The sequence below is a fragment of the Siniperca chuatsi genome, linkage group LG24 (assembly GCF_020085105.1).
Source record: "Siniperca chuatsi isolate FFG_IHB_CAS linkage group LG24, ASM2008510v1, whole genome shotgun sequence".
In the NCBI taxonomy this organism is placed as follows: Eukaryota; Metazoa; Chordata; class Actinopteri; order Centrarchiformes; family Sinipercidae; genus Siniperca; species Siniperca chuatsi.
Window position 1 is genome coordinate 2,835,456 of NC_058065.1, and position 19,888 is coordinate 2,855,343.

Sequence of the window (19,888 nt, forward strand, 5' to 3'; positions counted from 1 at the left end):
AACAGGTTTTATAATAAGAAACAAGAGCCAGCTGTGAGATCAAACATAAAGATGATCAGTTAAAACCCTGGTCCTCCCTCTTGACAGCGTCCTGTGTGTGTGTGTGTGTGTGTTGTGTCAGGTGTGTGTTCAGCTGGTGCGCCCCCTGCTGGCGATGAGCCACCTGCTGCAGCGGCAGGTGGAGCAGCTCGGAGGCCTGCTGGTGAGGAAGGACGCCGAGATCCAGGACTACAGAGAGAACGGAGCCTCGCTTAGCAGAGGTACACACACACACACACACACACACACACACACACATACAGTAGTTAACAAAAGGTTAAATACACATCAACTGATGTTCATCGCTTGAAATAACAAAACGTGTCTGAATAACATTTAAAACGTGTTGTTTCCTTGTGTGTATTTTTAAAGGGACAGTTCACCACAAAATCAAAACACATAGTTTATTGTTTATTGCCGAGTTTTGGAGACGTCTGCCTTTTTTTAATATAATGGGACTACATGGCGCTCGACTTGTGGAGCTCAAAGTGCCAAAAAACTACATTTGAAAAACTCAGCAGCAACGTCTCTTTCCAGAAACCACGACCCGGTTACTGAAGATCATCCACAGGTCTGTTGTGAGCAGTTTCATGTAGGAAGTATTTTCTTTCTGCCTGTAGTTCCTACATGAAACTGCTCACAAATGTGGATTATCTCCAGTTTAATCAACTTGTGACTCCTCAGATTTATCACGGGACCCCACTGGGGGGGTCCCGACCATCAGGTGGGGAACCACACGGTCAGAGTGAAGGTTTAACTGTGGAGAGGGTTAATGTTTTGTAACACGTTCATAATTCAAATGTGTGTGTGTGTGTGTGTGTGTGTGTGTGTGTGTGTGTGTGTTTGAACCTAGAGCGGCTGCAGACGGACGTTTTTGAGGAGAAAACCTACAGAGAGGACTTCATGTCAAAGGTGAGAGGTCAGCGACACACACACACACACACACACACACACACACACTCACACACACACACCACAGCCTGTTTTTACCGTCCTCTCCGCTCCGTTTCTGATCGTTAACCAGCTGCGGCGAGCGCGGCAGGAACCACATGATAAAACACTGCGGCCGCTGGAACAGCCGGCGCTCTCTCCGCCTCAAACAAGAGCGGCCATCACACGCTTTCAAGTCGCTGCGTGTTACTGTCAGCCAATCAGGACCAGGACAAATCGACGGGTTGAGTTTTTATATTTTTGATGTGTAAGTGTGTTTACTGTATTCAGGTGGGGAATTTCTCATCTCTGACTGTGTGTGTGTGTGTGTGTGTGTGTGTGTGTGTGTGTGTGTGTGTGTGTGTGTGTGTGTGTGTGTGTGTGTGTGCGTGAGACTGATTGACTGACTGGGCATTTCAGATCTACGTGTTGAATTTTCAAGGGCTGTCTGTGTGCTGCCTCCCTGTCTGTTTTCACATTTGTGGTTCAGTTTTTGTTCCATTTCAGTGTGTTTTTTGTAGTTTTGATTTAGTTTTGTCTCAAATCTGTAGTTTTTATTCATTTTCAGGTCTTGTTTTAGTATTTTTGGTGACTATAATTGGACTATAATTTAGTTTGCGACACATTTTCTATAAAACAAACAATTTGAACTGCAGCGTGATCATGTTTTCTGTTAATCAGTTTCTAATTTAAGCAAGAAGAGTAAAACATGATTGAAACATCACATTTTTTAGGACTTTATGTGCAAGACAGTTGAGCACGGCTGTTATAGTTATGCATATTCAAGAAAAACAGAAGAAGAAAAAGTAGAACGTGCATCCACTTTAATGATCTGTTTCAGCACAAAAAGTCCGCTCACTAATTCATCTGCTCCTGCTGTTTTTGTGTAGCATTAGCTACACGGCTGTGTCCAAAATCGCTTCCTAGATACTATATTGCGCACTACATTTACTGTCCGCCATTTTATTTCAGTGTGTAAATGTATCCACTATATAATGCCCTCGACAATGCACTGCTCTGAATTTTACAGATGCGAAAATGACCGTTTACTGGTGAGTGTCCGCTCCACGGAGAGTAGATTTCGGACACAGTGCACACTGTTGCGTCGACTCCTGTGGCTTCTTCACCTGTCGTGACCAGAGATGACACCTCGTCCACAAACACAAACAGAGCTGTGTCTTTTTCAGTCCGTCCATATTGTAGATGCGACCGTTAAAGTCACCGCCTGATAGCTAGAGACAGCTAGCCACCTGGAGTCAAGGCAATCCCATAAACTGCGGCCGGTGAGCAAGTGACTCAAGACAGCTAATGTAGCAGCTATCATCTACATGGCTTGTTTTTACTGAAAATAACCTTTTTGTGCATGTTTAAATTGATCTAAAAAGACTATCTTAGTCTTATCTGTTACACTTTTTACTTCTTACATTGCCATCTTGATTTACTCATTACAGTTGGTTGACTGTAGAGAGCAGGTTGAACTTACCCTAATCTCTATAAACAGATATCTGCATATGAATGCAGAATCTGTAGGCAAGGGACAAAACGTTGGTATCAGAAGCGTTCTGGTTTCCGTTTGTAGTCCGAGTAGTATTGACCAAACACTTTCTTATCAATCTCGGAACCCTAGAGATTAGCTTATTATTAGCCTTTTCTAAATTTATTTGCATTCAAATTGTCATCAGACGACAGCCGATGGGTTTCGAGGTTGCTAATTGGACTGTAAGCAATGACCGGTGCACGGAAGAGGAAGTCTTGGCGAGGATATCCGTGATCCGGATATCCGCTGGCTACACCGGAAGCCCCGAAACATGTGGCTGTTCCCCCAGAGGCTAAATCGCCATCAGACGATAGCCGACGGGTCCCGAGACTGGTGTTACCCTATCTATTGTGAGAATTTCTCCGTTAGCAGAACTTCTGATGCCCTTTTGTTCTTCGAGCTTCTCTGGACAAGAGACACATTGTTTCAGAAATGTCAAATCTGATTTCATGTAAAGGTCATGGATGTCATGGAAATTTTAAAGGTGAACATCAGAAAACTTGATCAGAGGGAAATTTTCCTCCATTAGTCACTTTGCAGGAAAACACCGCAGTATAATATTTAGTTAGTTTGACTCCTCAGTTGCATCATTGGGTGTTTTTCAGAGAGGAAACCAGTCTGTTTGTTGATGTTGTTTGTTTAAAAGGACAAACCAGGAAAGAATCTTTCTTTAGGTGGTGGAAGCAGTCCAGCTCAGGTACGGAGAGTCATGGAAAGTTACATCAGGGTCACAGTGGCAGCTCTGTTTTCTGCTTTTTTGGTGATCACATTGTTGGACTGGGAGGGCGAGCGGACAGTCAGAGACCACAGAAAAAAGAAGAAGAAGAAGAAGAAGAGAAATGCTGCAGTGGATCAAAGTCTTCTTACTCGTGGCAAATTCCACCGGGCTGCGACGAGGCCGCCTTCAGACCAAAGTCCAAACTGAAATAAAACTTGTCTGGGGAAAAATGTCACTGGGACGCGTCAAAGGGAGAATCACACACTGGATGGACCGCTGTGTGTGTGTGTGTGTGTGTGTGTATGTGTGTGTGAAGGCGTTTGGCGTGTGTGTGTAGTATTTATCTATCAGGGTAGGGCCTTTGCATACTTGTGTGTGTGTGTGTGTGTGTGTGTGTGTGTGTGTGTTTGCTGTCTGTCCACGCAGTGACTTGTGTTTGTGTCTCCGTCTGTGTCCGTCTCCATGGCGACGTTCACCATGCAGGTCTCCATGCTATTTCTGAACTCATATCTGATTCTTTTAACGTATCTGTTTATAAATGTACCTGATTTGAGAACTCAATTAGTCAATCGACAGAATACAATCTTGACAGACGATGAATAAAGTCCGTTAATAACAACATTTTGTTAGCTTTGGACAGAGACAGGCTAGCTTTTTCCCCCTGTTTCTAGTCTTTATGCTAAGCTAAGCTAACCGACTGCTCGCAGGAGCTTAACTGTACAGACATGAAAGTGGTATTTATCTAACTCTATGCCAGAAAGCGAATAAGCCTATTTCCCAAAGTGTTACTTTAAAATTGAGTACATAAATGCTCAATTAGACAGATCAGAGCCACAGGTACAACACAGCGTCTGTGTGTGTCTCCGGTTCTTGTAAAAACCACCCAGCTTCAGTTTCAGCTCCAGTTTTTCTTCCTTGAACTTGAACTTCTTTGACATTTACACAGTTATTTACGTTCCTGGTGCCAACAGAGAGCAGAGCAGACAAATACCTTCAAAAAATCTTCCGCCTCATCACCCACTCTTTCACCATTTCCACAAGTGTGTGTGTGTGTGTGTGTGCTTGCGCCATTTGTGGCCTTCGTTTCCCACACCAAGGGGAGTGAAGGGCAGAGGGACAGTGAAAGAGAGACGATGATGACAGGAGCAGGAGCTTTTATTTTCTACTGCAGCTTTCCATGAAAGCCCCTCCCCAGCCCGTCACCACACAAACACCCCACCCAGCTCAGGTCAACATTTACATGGGTGGAATTAGCATGCGCTTCCCACTGATACACACAAACACAAACACACACACACACACACACACACACACTGGATTTAACTTGGGCACAGGCTAAAGCTGGTCATGGAGCTGAAGGATGAAAAAAATGTTCAAATCCTTTTAGGATCACATCAGCTTCCCTTAGGACCTAAATTTGGAGTGTGTGTGTGTGTGTGTGTGTGTGTGTGTGTGTGTGTGTGTGTGTGTGTGTGTGTGTGTGTGTGTGTGTGTGTGTGTGTGTGTGTGTGTGTGTGTGTGTGTGTGTGTGTGTGTGTGTGTGTGTGGTGGCAGCAGCTCATGACCTGACAGAGGGGAGTGTCTGCTTGTCCACACAGAGCAGGCTGTGACGCATGCTTTTGGTTTTTCAGAGATGAGTGTTGGTGTGTCACTGAGGCTGTTTTTTTTTTTTTCATCTTTATGTCCACATGCATGAGTGTGTGTGTGTGTCAGGGTGACGCATGCTCCGTAGTTCTCGGTGCAGCACTCGCAGCGAGTCGCGCAGCAGCGTCACAGTTGTCAGCTCTGAATTGAATTGTCACTGTTTGGGAATGTCGCCCACTTCCTGTTTCATGAGACGGCGGCTTCACAGCTCCACGGCAACCGCGCTGCAGTAAAACGACATCTGACAATTAGTGGCCACTTCTGACCAAAACACCTCACTTGAGCTGCTCAGAATCACATAATTGAGCCAAAATGTTGCCTTCCTGCGTTGTTGGCTTCCAAATTTGGCGTTCCTTACTCCAAATATCCTGCTTTTCCTGCTTAAATTGAAGGTTTTACTGGTCAGGTTTTGTGTTGAGTGAGCTTGAAACTGCTTAAAAACAAAATGAGAATCAATAAGGAACTATTTCTTCTTTACAGTGCAGAGATGTGCAGTTTTCCATCTCGAGTAAAAAGCGCCTGTAATGATTATGTGCTCAAACGGGTGAAGAAATTATCCTTAAATGCTACGTAGCTCTCCACGTGAAGCCCTGCACTGGCACCACAGGAGGAGTCAAATCCTAATATCTGTTTGCTTCAACCAGAGGCTCTAAGTTAAGAGCAGGGCAGGAAACTTAAGTTTTTTCATCCACTCACCACAGCGGCTGATGGATTCCAAAATACACACTTGACTCTGAGCAGCCGAACATGACTGAAGCTGCAGATATTGATCGCTTCAGTGCCCGCTGAAGAAGGAAAATCCAAAAAAACTCCTTGATTGCAAGATTTATTAAGTTTCTGATGCAAATACATAAAACACGAATGAAAGATGAACATAAGAGTGACTGCACCCAAATATGCAGATCTATCTGCATTGCTGTATTATTAATGCACTAACCTCATGTAAAATAACTGATAGTGCTTTCATTGACGGAAACCTTAGATGATAAAGTATTTGCACCTTTGCTGCTCTCCTCTCCTCCGGGGTCTTTAGGAGAATATTGTAATTACATACCGTCAACATGCAGACGAGATTGCATTCGTTTTTTTAAGCCCTGAGTAGTGTCTTCCTCTCCGGCACCAATCAGATGGTTAGGACAGCCCACCTGAGAGACCAGACCCTGGGCAAAAAAAGTCAATAAAGCACTTTGTTGCCGCTTGTAAAGCTTATTTACCTTTTTCTATACATTTTTATCAACTATCTGAAATGATTTGAGCTTTTGAAAATACCTCACAGTGATCATATTGGGTCAGTTTAAAGCCAGTCGTCCACACTGAGAGAAACTCACCTGCTAACAGAACTTTAACAGAATTGCAGTTGGTGTTAATTCTGTAGTCTGGGAATGGGGTCAATGGATAATGTAAATATGTGAAGCTGCAATCAGCATGAATAATTAGTGATGTTGAACTCAGAATATTTAGCTTCCTGGCTAAATTTTGCTGGTCATCGTATATTAAACCTGTTATATGTTTACGTTGCCGTCCTTTGATGCTCCCCCTGTTTTAGCTAAAGGTGGGGGGACACATTTCGGGAGCCGATTTAAAATCTGATTTGGGTATGACAGCTGACGGGACAAAGTTGGACCAAGTCTGTTTCAATCTGGGTCAGCTGGTGTTGACACAGACTATCATATAGTGAGTGATGTGTAAAGAGTCTAATCTGAAGTCTTCAGATCTGTCTCTCCATCCAGGATCTCACCAAACTCTTAGCTTTTTTCCTCCTTTTTTGGCTGCACAAATGTCGCTGCATATAAACAATGCGAGCTGCTGGTTGGCGTCCATGTTTGTTTTGGTACAAGAACACGTGACGGTTGCCGTTATCGCGGCATTTCAAGAGTCTGCCTGCAGAGCTCCAGTGGTTACTGACCAGGCGTTCAATGTGTTGTCTGGTGTATTTAGTCGTCCTTCCTGACTGGAAAAGACTTAAAAATCTGTGAAAGTTGGTGGAAATAATCTTTGTGTGGTTTGTTCAGTCTTTGTAGGTTTCAGCTAGTCTTCAGATTTGTCCCAAGCTTGAGAAAAGTAAGAAACTATGTGTTTACCACTTAATATGCAAAGAAAATTAGAAATATCTCTCTTAAGGAAATATTTAGAGTAACAGAAAAATGCCCATGGTCAAACGCCGTTCTTGTCATGGAAGCAACTTAAAAAGATGTTTTTCTATGATTCTGTACCTGATGAAGAGCCAGTTCAGTCTCCGAAAGTTGACATTCTCTCAAAATAATAATAATAATATTATTTGACAGTGTTGTGATTCTTTTGAGAGAGATATACTGTAGTTTACAGCTTTTGGACTCAGCACCTGCACAAAGTAAATGTTTTGTCACTGTGCGTTTCTACAATTAACAACAATTCTGATAATCCTTTAAGTCATTTATTGAACGTAACGTCAAACATTCTCTGGTTGCAGCTTCTCCAATGTGAGGTTTTGCTCCTTTTCTGTGTTTTTATATCATTGTAAACTGAATATCTTTGGTTTCACGCTGGACTCTGGGAACTTGCGATGGACATTTTTACTATTTTCTGATATTTTATAGACTAAAGAAATAATCAAATAATGAAAATAATCATTAGCTTCAGCACTTGTTTCTAAACTGTTTGTAAGGAGTAACAAAACAAAACCATCTGCATACAGTAGATCTCCTCCTGTGCCCTCTGTCAGTTGCACACAGTTTCCACAGGGTTGTCCCCGGTCTGGGTCTGTAATTAGGCCCTCTGTGGCCTGGCTGCTCCCCCTCTTCAGCTGCTGGGCCGAGCCCCAGCCTGAACCGGCCGAGTGCGGCGTCCCGCAAAGACATCATGAGACTGTGAGCAACATGAGAGCAGAAACACATAACACGGCTGCAGCACTTGTCGGCACGTGAACACGCCGGGCGCAGTGCTGCATTTTATTTGTGACACTTAACACTTCCTGTTACAGCAGCACGACCGGCGCAGGAGACGTTCACCGAGCCCAAACTGAAGTGGCTTTAAATGAACGTCAGCCACAAACGCATATTAGGCTTTCCTCAGCTGACAGCAGATGGATATTCAGTTTCAGGAGGTCACAGTTCAAACAAGAAACGTTTGAGATTTTTAGGGCTGATTTTGATATTTGAGGGATATTTTTGCTTTATTTGTTTCCCCTAAAACTTGTAGACATGATGTGAAATGTTTAAGGCTGATACCAATATTTAATGTCGAGAACATCACAGCAGACTGCAAGGGGATCTTTTAAAGCTGAAACTGATCTTTGAGAGTAAAAACGAAATCCAGTAACTATATATCGGCCGATACTCCTTTTCTAACACTTAACGTAAAACGCTGATCCTTCAGATTATTTTTAAAAAGTTATTTTTCAGTGATTTTTTTGTTGTTGAAGATATTTACAGTTGAAAGCATTCATTTGTCAGGATTTGTAGGACTGACCGTAAAATCAGCTGCAGAGTGACAGCAAATTGGATTCAATGCATGACTGCACCATGCATAAAATTTGAATAACCTCAGTGAAATGTGTTGTAATGTTATACAGGACCTAATATTTACCAATCAGCACTGATCTTAGATCCTGCCAATCCGTTACCACATTAAAGTAAGACTGAGCTGTCTCACTTTTTAACTTCTGATTCTTCCTCTCCTTTCTCTGCGCAAAAACATCTCACGCTTTATTTAAATCTAAGGCTGATTCATTTTTCAAATGACGGACCAGAGATGTCGATTGGATATCGTAGTTTTGATGGTTTTCAGTTCATTTGTACACTTCAGCGTGAGAAACTAGCGCTCACAGTTTGAATGGCCAGTTAGATTGGTGCACACCTACACATTTTCTATTCCAGTTTTAAAATACTAAGTGTAATTTACACATGCCATTGTCTCCTCCACACTGTCTGTTTTATTATTATATTGTGAAATAACACCCAAAGGTCTGTAGGCACCGGTCCAGTCGGCCCAGTTGGCCCAGTTCAGTATCCACACTGGCTACACAAACCCAGCGTAGCTGCTCAAGTCCCCTGCTAGAGGGACACAAATACGCTGCCCTTCCAATAAGGTTCCTGAAAGAGACGTAATATACATATATAATTCAAATTATAGACTGAAAAACACCTCCTGTGTACACACACCGTTATAAGCCACAGTAAATAAGTCTTGTTGCTTTCATTAGTAGACAAAACTTAGCAGACAAGCATGCAGAACAAATGTGTGTGGTTTAGTTAAGCAGTTCTCCTGTTGTTGAATATTACACCCAAAGTTTATACCACTTCTTGTCATGGCAAACAAAACCGAATTAGAAACAGTGTGTTTGCCCTGCGGTGTCTACACGAGCCGCTGTGTTAACTGAGATATTATTCTGACCGTTAATGGGATGTCGGGCACCTTTGGCTCAGATTAGCAGCTTTCTGTGTGTCATCCCCCTGAAGGGAGACGTGACGGCCGCAGACGAGGTCAGGGGAGAGGTGAAAGGTGAATGAAGTGGTGTGGGTGGCGTTAGAGCAGAGAGGATCCTGGTAGAGGCTGATGAAGACTTCACCTGCCTCTGTTTGTTTTGCCTCACATCGTCCATGTTTCTGCTTACCTCACTTCAGTGTTGTCTGGTCATGTTAAATCACCGGATTGTTCCCTTTATTTTTAGTGTCTCTGGACTATTTACATAATGTGAGGCGCGGCTTAAAATACCGTGACTCATTTGCTATTGAGCTGTCCAGTTTTGGGCCAATAAAGGCATCACACACTTCTCAGTAATCCGCCTTTCTTGCTGTTCTTTTTAAATCAAACTGTCTTTTTCTCCTGAACTGATATTCCACTGGCTTTACACTTGAGATTGAGCCCTCCCTGTCCTGTTTCAACCGACAATGCATTATGTCACATTAAGGAAGTAATGATGCCATTTCAGTGGACTGCCCAATATAGTCTAAAGTTAAAGTTTCCTACTTTAGATGAGGATCTATCCATCCAAGAATAAGTAAACAAGAATGAAAATCTGACTAAACATTCAATGTCAACTTTTGATACTTGACATGTTTTAATACTTGATGCTACGTTGTGACTTATGATCCAGTACTGTATATCAAATCTGGAATAAGTGTGTCTGAAAATATCAAATTTTTCAAAACTGTTTCTGATGCTTTCGACCACATCTTGTGGCCTTCATCAGTGGATGGAGTTGCCATGGTGATGGTTTAGTTGTTATCATGTGACCTACAGTAAGTATGGGATCATAAGCCCTGCCTCTGCTCAAGGATTGTATCTGGCGTCTGATCCGGATTGCATTCTCGTTGACACGCGATAACAGCAAATCATCTCCATGACAATGGAGCAACCTTATCCTCTGGTGAAGGTCATGAGATGTGGTTGAAAGCTTTGAAAACATCAAGTAAGTTGGACCTTGTTTTGAGTACTCCACTCATTTAGCATTGCAAAAAAAAAAAGGATAAAAGTCGATGCAGCAGAACCAGAGAAATCTTCTTTTTTATTCCACACTTTCTTCTTACTTGTCAAAACCTGATGCCTACATTACCCACAATGCAACTCGACCGCCGACAGTTGGGTCAGAGATTGTGGTGTGTTATGCTAGTAGCGGCTAATGTAGCCTGGATCCTCCAGCCTGCAGCAGAGACGAGCAGCGGGCTGCTCACTTCTTTCTAACTCCACACCAACAGATTTCTTTTTATTTTCAAACTTGTAGTCTTCAGCTCCAACCGACGCCGACTCAAGTGACATCACCTGAGGCAGTTTATCCGACTTCACACAGCTCCCTTTGGAGACATTAAAGGCTTTATGCTACTTTACTTACATATGCAGTCGTACTCCCCAAACACACTTTGATGTGTGGAATCGGTAGGGTTTCCCTTTTAAGAATTTGTCAAGTTGCTATTTCCAAGCTGAACTCTTTAAAACACAAACATGGCTCTCTAATAAGTTTTGACAACCTTGGCACCCTTAAATATTTATGATATTTTATTTGTTAGTGTGAGACTTTGCACTAATGATGGTGTGAGGATTCAAATGTTGGCTCCTTTCTAACTGAATTACCGAAGCACCTCAACAGTTTTGTGTTTTTGGTACTCAAAGATTTCTATCTCAACATACACACTCTTAAATGTGGCTTTTGTTCCAAGGGTCAAGGTATATGTCGTGTGTGTGTGTGTGTGCTGAATTTAATTCTTGAAACTTGTAATGAGGATGAGGGAACCTCCGCAAATTGGCCAACTCAGATCTCAAAGTGCCTCAAAAGACTGTGAGCTCACGGTTATAGTCTGTTCAAACCGCGCACCTACATCTCTTCACTCGTACTTGAGCAGTTTAATCCTCCAGTTTTTTTCCGAGGACGTGACCTCGGGGTTCAAACGGAAAGCGACGCATCACTCTCGGGTTCGGGACGGGAAGCTGAGGTCACACCGAGAGAAACGAGGTCGAGAGGAATGCGGGAGTAAACATGAGGTCAGCAGCAGAGACGAGGATGAGGGAAAGGGAGTGTGAGACTCTCCGGCACCAGAGCCCCCACCTAAAAAACAACAACAACAGCAGCAGCCCGTCTAAAATCAGAGCTGTTTACCTGCTAATAATAGAGAAACACCAACATGCTGCCAGCTTCCTCTCATCACCTTCCCCACACATGATGCTTTGCTGTGGGGTAGGGGGCGGTGTTTGGAGGTGCGGCCACCAGGTGAGCGCTCCTCTTCCTCCTCCCCTCTGCCTCGTTTCCTCCGTCGTTGGAGGACTTTGTTCTGTTGCGAGAGCAGGGAGGAACTTTACAGAACATAACTCAGCTCAGCAAAACAAGCGAGAGGTTATTGACCTCCTGTAATCACCTTTCTGGTCACCAGGAGCAGATAACAATCAAAATACAGAGATGTATGGAAGCCCACTGCTGCCAAAAAAAAAGAAAGAAAATGAGATAAAAATGCTCACAGTAAATCAAAATGATTCGATTCTGTGAAAGATTATTTGATACAAAATCAAAGTTTGGGCTTACTGTCTCATAATTGTGACGTAGTATTTCTAAATTTTGATTTAGTGAGTCAACATTGACTTACTCTCATAGTTTGGATTTACTATCTCATAATTTAGTATCTCATAGTTTCACTTGTTAGTCAAAATTATAAGATAGTAAGTCAACATTTTGACTTATCTCATAACTTTGACATAGTATTTCATAGTTTTGACTTAGTGGGCGCCACTATTTTCGTGGTGGCGCAGCAACCAACGCAGGCAGCACTGGTATTCTCCCGAACTTGAAATTCACTTTGCCCGTCTGTGCGATGTTTTGGTGCACAGGTGGGAGGGGGGGGCGCAAGCAGAACTGCCACTTGAGAAAACTTGCAGTAAATGCACAGCAATAATGGAATAACGCTAAAACGTAAAATAAAAACCCTCTAATTTAATTAAAAGCTATCCAGCCAGTAGATGCCGTCATAAAAAAGTGGATAAAGCAGGAACATCAGTAAATCAGTCTGCATTTATGTTTATTATATATTATTATTATTCCAGTATCTGTTGTCCACAGCTGCTTTATTCTGTATGAAAATCTCCTCCTCCCGTTCATTAAATCCCTGCAGCCATCTTATTTTGATAAATCTGCAGCCCCTGATTTGAGAAGTGTTGCGTCAGAGCGCAGTGCCATTACGCACAGACGTCCTCTGTGTTCACCTTCATTAAATTATATGCAAGGGACACCAGGCTGCTACAGAATAACCACACACACCTCTACACACTGTTGTTTATGAGGCTTCAAGTTAGTGGAGCTCATTAATTCTGTGCTTCTCTGTGATTGACTCTGAGGCGATGAGACTGGTGATGTGATTGGCTGAGAGTGTTTTTATGAATCACCACCCTCCAATTTATTTTCCACTTGCACTGCAGCCTAAGACCCGACCGCTTTGCACCGGTCGTTGCGCTTGAACAATTAAAATAGCACCCACTATCTCATAATTTTGACTCACCATCAGTATTTTTATTTTTATCATGCATAACTTTTCATCATTTCTTTTCTTTTCCTGGCACAAATAGGCTTTCGTAGAGAGGAGAGGAGGGGCTTTAAACTCTCACATAAGACAGTTAATTTTAGCTCTTCAGCCGGATCCAACAAATTGAGATCAACATTTCAGATCAAATAATCTGAAGTGAACTGGCAGCCAGAGATGAGGAAGGGGGACTGACGGGGGAGAAAGTGAATAAAAAGAGAGAATAAGGTGGGCTTTCTGCTGCTTTCTCTCCCCCTCAGCACATTGGTTTCTCTGTGCCCAAAGCAGAACTAAGCCTCACCAGAGCATTTACATTTATTTTTACGATATTTAAACAAACAAATAACAAAAATAAATCAATGCAAAACCTCGAAACCTGACCAAAGTGTGTTTAGGAGCCCCTCTGCCCTGACAGCGAGCAGGAGACCACCAATTTCTCCCGGTCAATATTTGAGGAGCTAATTTGGAGAGTTTGTCTTCTCCATTGGGGAAAAAAAAAAAAGAAGGATTTAGTGAATAGCGAGTGTTTTTCTACGCGTCGGCCGTGCGTTTGCATAATGTCGCAGGAGTTTACACGCACCCTTATCTGTCAGTTTGTGTGTGTGTGTTTCAGTTGTTCCTGCTCGCTGCTCTACCTTCGGTCAGCTGTGCCAATAATGCAGCTTTGAATAGAGGCTTATCGCAGCCCCGACACACCCTGCATCACACCTCGGACATGTGACTCTCACAGCAGGGCCATAAAACAAACATACCCAAAGCACCAAGCTGCGTCGAAAGGACACTTTCATGTTTTAAGCCCATGCGGCTGATTGTTTCTTTTTTAACATTTATTGCTTTTTTTTTTTTGGCTTTAAAGCAGCGACTGAAACCTCAAATGTAAATGCAGTTAAGTAAGTCAGACCTCAGAATAGTGCAGAATCTCAGATACAGAATACACAGATATAAAACACACAGACAAGCAACTGAGTGATACCAACATACAGGGAAGAACGGAGACAAGAAATGAAAGTGTGGATAACTTTCCCCAGATCATAGGTTGAGAGGAAAGACTTTCAGTACTAATAACGTAGTACAAGTTCACGTCTAACATCTGGGATGACTGTGAAATTACTAAAAAGAAGTCTGACGGGTCAAGAAACAGTGATTTCCAACGAGAGGGTGCATGGAACGATGGTGGAGTGGCTATAAAGTTATGATTTGGTAAAAAAATATTAATATATAACTCTACATATTTGTGTTTAGGAGGAAAATAAAGACACAAATAGGATTACAAATTGGTGTGATGCTGATCTTAAGTATATTTATTGTCACAGTAACCAATAAACTACCAGTTAGAGTCAGCTGTATCACCTGGACACCACCTGCTGCGATTGAGAGTGTGTGAAAACTAGCAAGTTAGCAGAAAAGTCCAACTAGAAAAGGGAACAGTAATGGGTGAAATGTCCAGCGTCTGTCACTCCGACCAAACTTAAACCTCTTTATTTAATTTAAAAATGAAAGTGAGGCCAAAATCGGTAATAATCCCTCGTTGTACAGGAAAACTGTGTGAGCACAACTACAGTAACTGCAGCAGGTCAAAGTTGAAGCAGGATGTGAGTCTGTACATGTTGATGGACAGTTTGGGTCATCATTTTACTGTTCACCTTAATTTTCTCTTCCAAATAAGTTTGTCTCACCTGTTGGTTTGTTTCTAACCTGTCTGATCATCTGACTGCTTGTACTTTCCCCCCATCAGGCTCTTCCTCTGCTGCGTCCTGAACAGCAGGACGCTCTGGGCCTCGACACCGACCTCCAGCGCCTGTACGCAGCCGTCGTCGCCCACGGAAACACACGGAAACGCAAACTGTCCGAGGAACGCTCTGTTGAGGAGGACCAGCCGCCCCCTGAAGAACCAGACCTCACCTCGTCTCTAGGTTTGTTTGATTTGAAGTCTGGAAAGCTCCCTGTTGACTTCTTAAAGCTTCACAGTTAACGAAAGAGCAACTGAAATTTTAGGATGCTCCAATTTTTCATCAGAGGAAAACGTGTTTCTTTTGATTCGCTAACAGGACGAGCTGATCTCAGCTTTTATTCTCTCAGCCTCCATCCTAAAAAAAAATATTCAGGATTACTTTTGCATTCAATATCCCAATCAAAATATTCATCAAAGCTTTCCAGCCCATCTGACACTTAATAAAGCTAATTCCACACTAAAGTAAACCAAACACATCAGGAGTTCACTTTTAAATTCACGTGGCTGTTTAGCTAAAGCTTTTATTCAAAGCAACAGGCAGAGGATCAGTGACTTTCAGTTTAACATCTTCGCTGTGCTGCAGGGCTGCAACGAATGATTACTTTCAATCTAGTCTAGATTCATTGTTTTGTCTTTAAAATGTCGAGAAAATCTAAGTTCTTTTCATTTACAAACTGAGAGAAGCAGCAAATTCTCACTTTGTAGAAGCTGCAACAAGAGAATAGTAGAATAGAGCAAAACAATATAATAAAACATTTGTTTATGAGAATAAACATTTGTAAATATTTATTAGTGAGTAAAAACAGGGTGTGTATAAATATATTTATATATGATGTGTAGAAAAAACAAAAACAATAGAAAGACACTATAAAAATGTAATAATAAAGTGTGTGTGTACTGTGTGTTACAGGAAAAAGAATAAAGCAAACAATTAAAGAAAATGCAAATAAAAACAATTCAATCAAAACACAAGGTGGATAAAAACGATGTTAAAAGTTGATGAAACTATAACATGGCAAGAGTGTACAGCAGTCAACAGCTCAGTGAAATCTTTGGGAGGATTTAAAGCCTTCAAAGGAATCAGTAGAACTTTAAAATCAAGGTGATACCTAACAAGGAGCCTCCACAGCGGGGCGACGTGTTGACGTTTTCTTGTTATAATTGTGATAAGAGTCTGTGCGGGAAAATAAAAGTCAGCAGGAAACAATAATTACCTCTTTTCATGGTTATAAGTGTTTAAAAAAAACACATTTTGCAGCTCGTGTCCTCAGAGTGCAAAGGGACAAGATCGCCAAGAACCCAAAAAAAGGTTTTCTGTTAATATTTCCACACAGAAAGATTATTATAACATGTTACTCCACATTCTCGAAGTTCAGTTAGTTTCTTTAATTTCAGGAAATGTTTAATTCGCACTTTTCGAGTATGTTTGAGCGCCCGTGTCCTCGTCCTCCAGGTGGATCTATCGGCAGTGAAGCGGGTGAGGACAGAGAGCAGAGACAGATCAGGGACGTGGACGCAGCTGGAGCCAAGATGGCCGACAGGCCCGCAGTACAGCAGGTACGACGGGGAGACGGCATCAGCCTGACTCCCAGTTTTCTACAGACTTTTCTAAAAAGAATCTCATATAACTGACATGGTTTGATTCTTAATTAAGAATGGACTCTCACATATTCACCTTTTTATGATTTTTTTATGGAATATCGTGATATATATATATATATATTTTTTTTACATTGAATAGCTTTTAACATCAGCAATAAAAGTAAAAAATGGCAAAAAGAGGTTTTAAAGCAAATTAGCCAGACAAGATACACAGTACCATCCTATAGTTACAGCTAAACTGCAAGTAGAAGACCTTAAAAATGTGGTGAAATATTAAGTACTAATACTAATAATAATAACAAAGTAGATTTTATACAGTGCGTTTACTAAACAATGTTAATTAACCTCTTAAATTCTGCTAGAACAATCACTGGCTCGTGTCATTTAGCTAAACGTTGCTCAAACTCGTTGAACTTAGTCTGGATTTCTAGTGGAGAAACCAAAGTTTACAAAGAGAGTTGGAAGTTTTGGGAATTTCCCCAAATATTTTCATGTGTAAAAAGACTTTTACTATTTGAGAAGCTGCTTTACAGAATAAACAAGATGGTTAATTGATTAAAGTATCATTTTAAAATCATACAAAACATATAAGAGATAAAAGGTAAAGAACATTATAATAAGAAGACTATAAGAGAAATACCGGTATAAAGAAACAGTATAAAAGAGTGTAAGAGATACTAAACACTAATATCCGTCCTCTCCTTTTTGTCCTCTACAGTCTCTACCGCTCACGTCCGAGCCTACAGAGCGACCGTCCAGCAAACCAAAGAAGAAGAAAGTCGTCGGACTGTTCAGATGAGCCTGAGCAGTACGACGCGCACACAGGCGCCAATTAAGAACTTCATTCGAAAAAGTGCTTTTTAACTATTTAATGAAAAATGGACTTATCTTTAAAACCATTTATTGTTTTTAAACTTTTATTTTGAAGAAGGACGCTTTTATAGTTTGAGACAAGATGGTTTTAATTAGATTTTTAGATTAAAAATGAAATTAAATAAAGCAAATTTTTAACTTTTTTTAAACTCTGGATTTTGTGTTTTAGAGAAGTCGAGCAAGCTGTCGATTTAAAGATGGAAATATAATTCTGACGGCTGTTTTTGTCCGTTATTAACAAAATCAACTACAGAAAATGGTCGAAATATAGGAAGACACTTTGAAAGAGGAGATTTTAACTCTAAAACTCAAAACAGCCACATGTTTCTGCCTTTTTAGTGTTGAAGACAAATGATTTATTTGACTTTCTTTAACGCAGTAACTTTCAGTTTTATTCAAATTTAGTCAAGAAAATAACGTGTTCTCTTTGTTTGCAAGCATCCAGATCTTTTTTCTTTTGTTTTAAAACCACACGATCATCTGCGTTTGTGTCTAAGGATTCATTTCGAAGTCATTTCTTTCTTCCTGAGCTCAGACAAACTGAGGGAGAATAATGAGCTGCCGGCGGTCGATAGAGCAGCCGCTCTCCTTTTTCAGAGCACAGTGAGATGTTGACTCAAGGTGTTGCAGCATCTCGGGAATGCTATTGAAGTTTAAAGTTGAAAAGTCACTGTTTGCCTGCAGGATTTCAAGAGTTTCTGTGTGACAAACGTTACTGAAAAGTGGCGTCATGTTAACCGGAAAGGCAGAAGATATATATATATATATTATTTTAACGCTTTATTTTATTCCTGTTACTTTCCTACTAATTTCCTGTTAATGTTCCTACTAATTTCCAGGAAAGAAGCTGGTATATACTGTCTGTTACTTCTTATGACATTTCCTGCAAAGGGCTACCTCATTTAGGTTGTAAAAATATAAAGAAAATAAGAAGTAAGAGAAAGTCAGTAACTTAGTATGCTAATATGCAGTTCAACGCCGTCAGATGACATGATGTTTTTGTCTTTTAAAATGGTCGCTGAAATGAAATAAAACATCATTCAACTTGAGTCGACGTCACCAAACGCGTCGTAGGAGTTGTCAAACGTGGCGAAGAAAAAATTCTGACCTGCTAGTCTTCGCCGTTTGACCACGAAGGATAAACTTTGGTTACAAATCCATATCTGCTTGGGTTTCCAAGTACCGAGAATGAGTAAGTTAGCAGTTCTTTCCCTCCTCGGCTCTAACGGCTGCTTATAAACTCTTCATTTATCACCACTGCTCTCTGTGTACAGTTTAATGCATAAAGTTTCATGTCTGCTCTCTGGGAGGGTTGTTAAAGGGAATTCTGGGAAATGTAGGAAATATAGAATCATTGACCTTCACAGACAAACTCTTCTATTTCCCATCTAACTAGCAGTATCAAATATAATGAAACATAAAACATAATGAGTGGGTACGGCTGAACACTGTCTCCATTTCCAAAGTTGTGATTATTGTCATTAGAGCTGCAACGATTAATCGATTAGTCGTCTGAAAGAAAATGAATCTGCAGCTGTTTTGATAATTGATTAATCGTTCAAATGTGAGAATTCGCTGCTTTTCTTATACTCTTATATTACTGTAAATATTTTTGGGTTTGTCGCACAAAACAAGACATCTGGTGATGTAACCTTGTCCTTTAGGATCTAGTGATGGAAATTTGATCCCTGGTTTTTTTTTTGGTGTTTTATCGACAAAAACGATTAATCGAAAACATAATCGGCAGATTAGCTGAAAATGAAAATCATCGTTAGGTGCAGCCCCATTAAATGTCCCTCTCCAGCGAAATGTCCTGAGCAGATTGCACTTTTCATCCTCATTTGATACAGGTTTTGTCAAAGAGAACATCTATCTTTAGACTGTTTGTCCTTAAATCCCTTAAATAAAACAGCATTCATGTCTATTCCTAATTTCGCTTGGGGCCCCTGAAAACCCTAAAGGCTCCTGCAGGTCCTCAGACCCCGGTCTGGCCTCCTGTGACAGAGGGCATGACATCAGCAGAGGGCTCAGCGGGCTCAGCGGCTGGGTGTTGGGTGTCGTGTCTCTGTTGGTGAAACCGGACCTTTCGCTGCAGCGAGCCGCTCCGTTTTCCACAGCTGATCTCAGAGCCCGACCTGGCTCAGCACGCGGCCTCTTGTCGGAAAATAAAATGCTCTGTCGTGGTATCTGTAATTTTATATTGTGATATTAATACACAGATGGCTGACAAATGACAGGAAAAACTAACCCCTTTTAACCAAAACTCCCAGGAACTTTTAGTCCGAGGAACTATTGTTTCCACTGCATCTAATGCTGCGTTCAAGTCCTGTCAGAGTTACTGTAATTACCACTTTCCAACTTGTAAATGCTGCTTAAATCAACACCCAAGTTGTAATTACGACTGAGAAACTCCAATGAATGAGGTTTGATTTGTCAGACATTTCTGGATTATTAGATGCAAACAAACACATCAGCCAAAGGCGACGTTCAGCACTACAAACCCTTCCCTGACAGTTCATGAACCACTGGAAAGTTCACCTTTTTGGGGCAGGACATAAATTTAGACCCTGGTTCCTTTCGGTGGAAATGCAGGTAGAGTTCCTGAAAAGGTTCCTGGTCATGTGGTACAGTTCCTGCTGTGAAAATGGGTTTTCAGAAAGGTGATGTTGCACAACGAGCCTCTAAAACAGCTTCAGTCTGCGTTTGTTATCTTCGCTACACTCACTGTCGCCTGTTCAGCGATATCTGACGTTTTCTGGAAGTTCAATTAAGAAAATCTCTTCATTTATCACCACCGCTCTCTGTGTTCAGTTTAATGCATAAAGTTTCATGTC

General features: G+C 41.4%; 1 protein-coding gene across 3 annotated transcripts in view; it reads left to right on the plus strand.

Annotated features, from left to right (window-relative positions):
• Positions 1–17,197, plus strand: part of nhej1 (nonhomologous end-joining factor 1) — a 23,840-nt gene extending 6,643 nt beyond the window's left edge. For 2 of the 3 annotated variants that reach the window (XM_044187243.1, XM_044187242.1), the window contains exons 5-9: positions 122–260; positions 893–951; positions 14,583–14,760; positions 16,033–16,136; positions 16,900–17,197. In XM_044187243.1, the coding sequence (XP_044043178.1) occupies positions 122–260; positions 893–951; positions 14,583–14,760; positions 16,033–16,136; positions 16,900–16,980 (561 nt within the window). In that variant the 3' untranslated portion in view covers positions 16,981–17,197. Of the gene's footprint in view, positions 1–121; positions 261–892; positions 952–14,582; positions 14,761–15,837; positions 15,975–16,032; positions 16,137–16,899 lie in introns of those variants that run through there. The other variant, XM_044187244.1, reaches the window with a different exon arrangement.
• Positions 17,198–19,888: the final 2,691 nt, after the last annotated feature.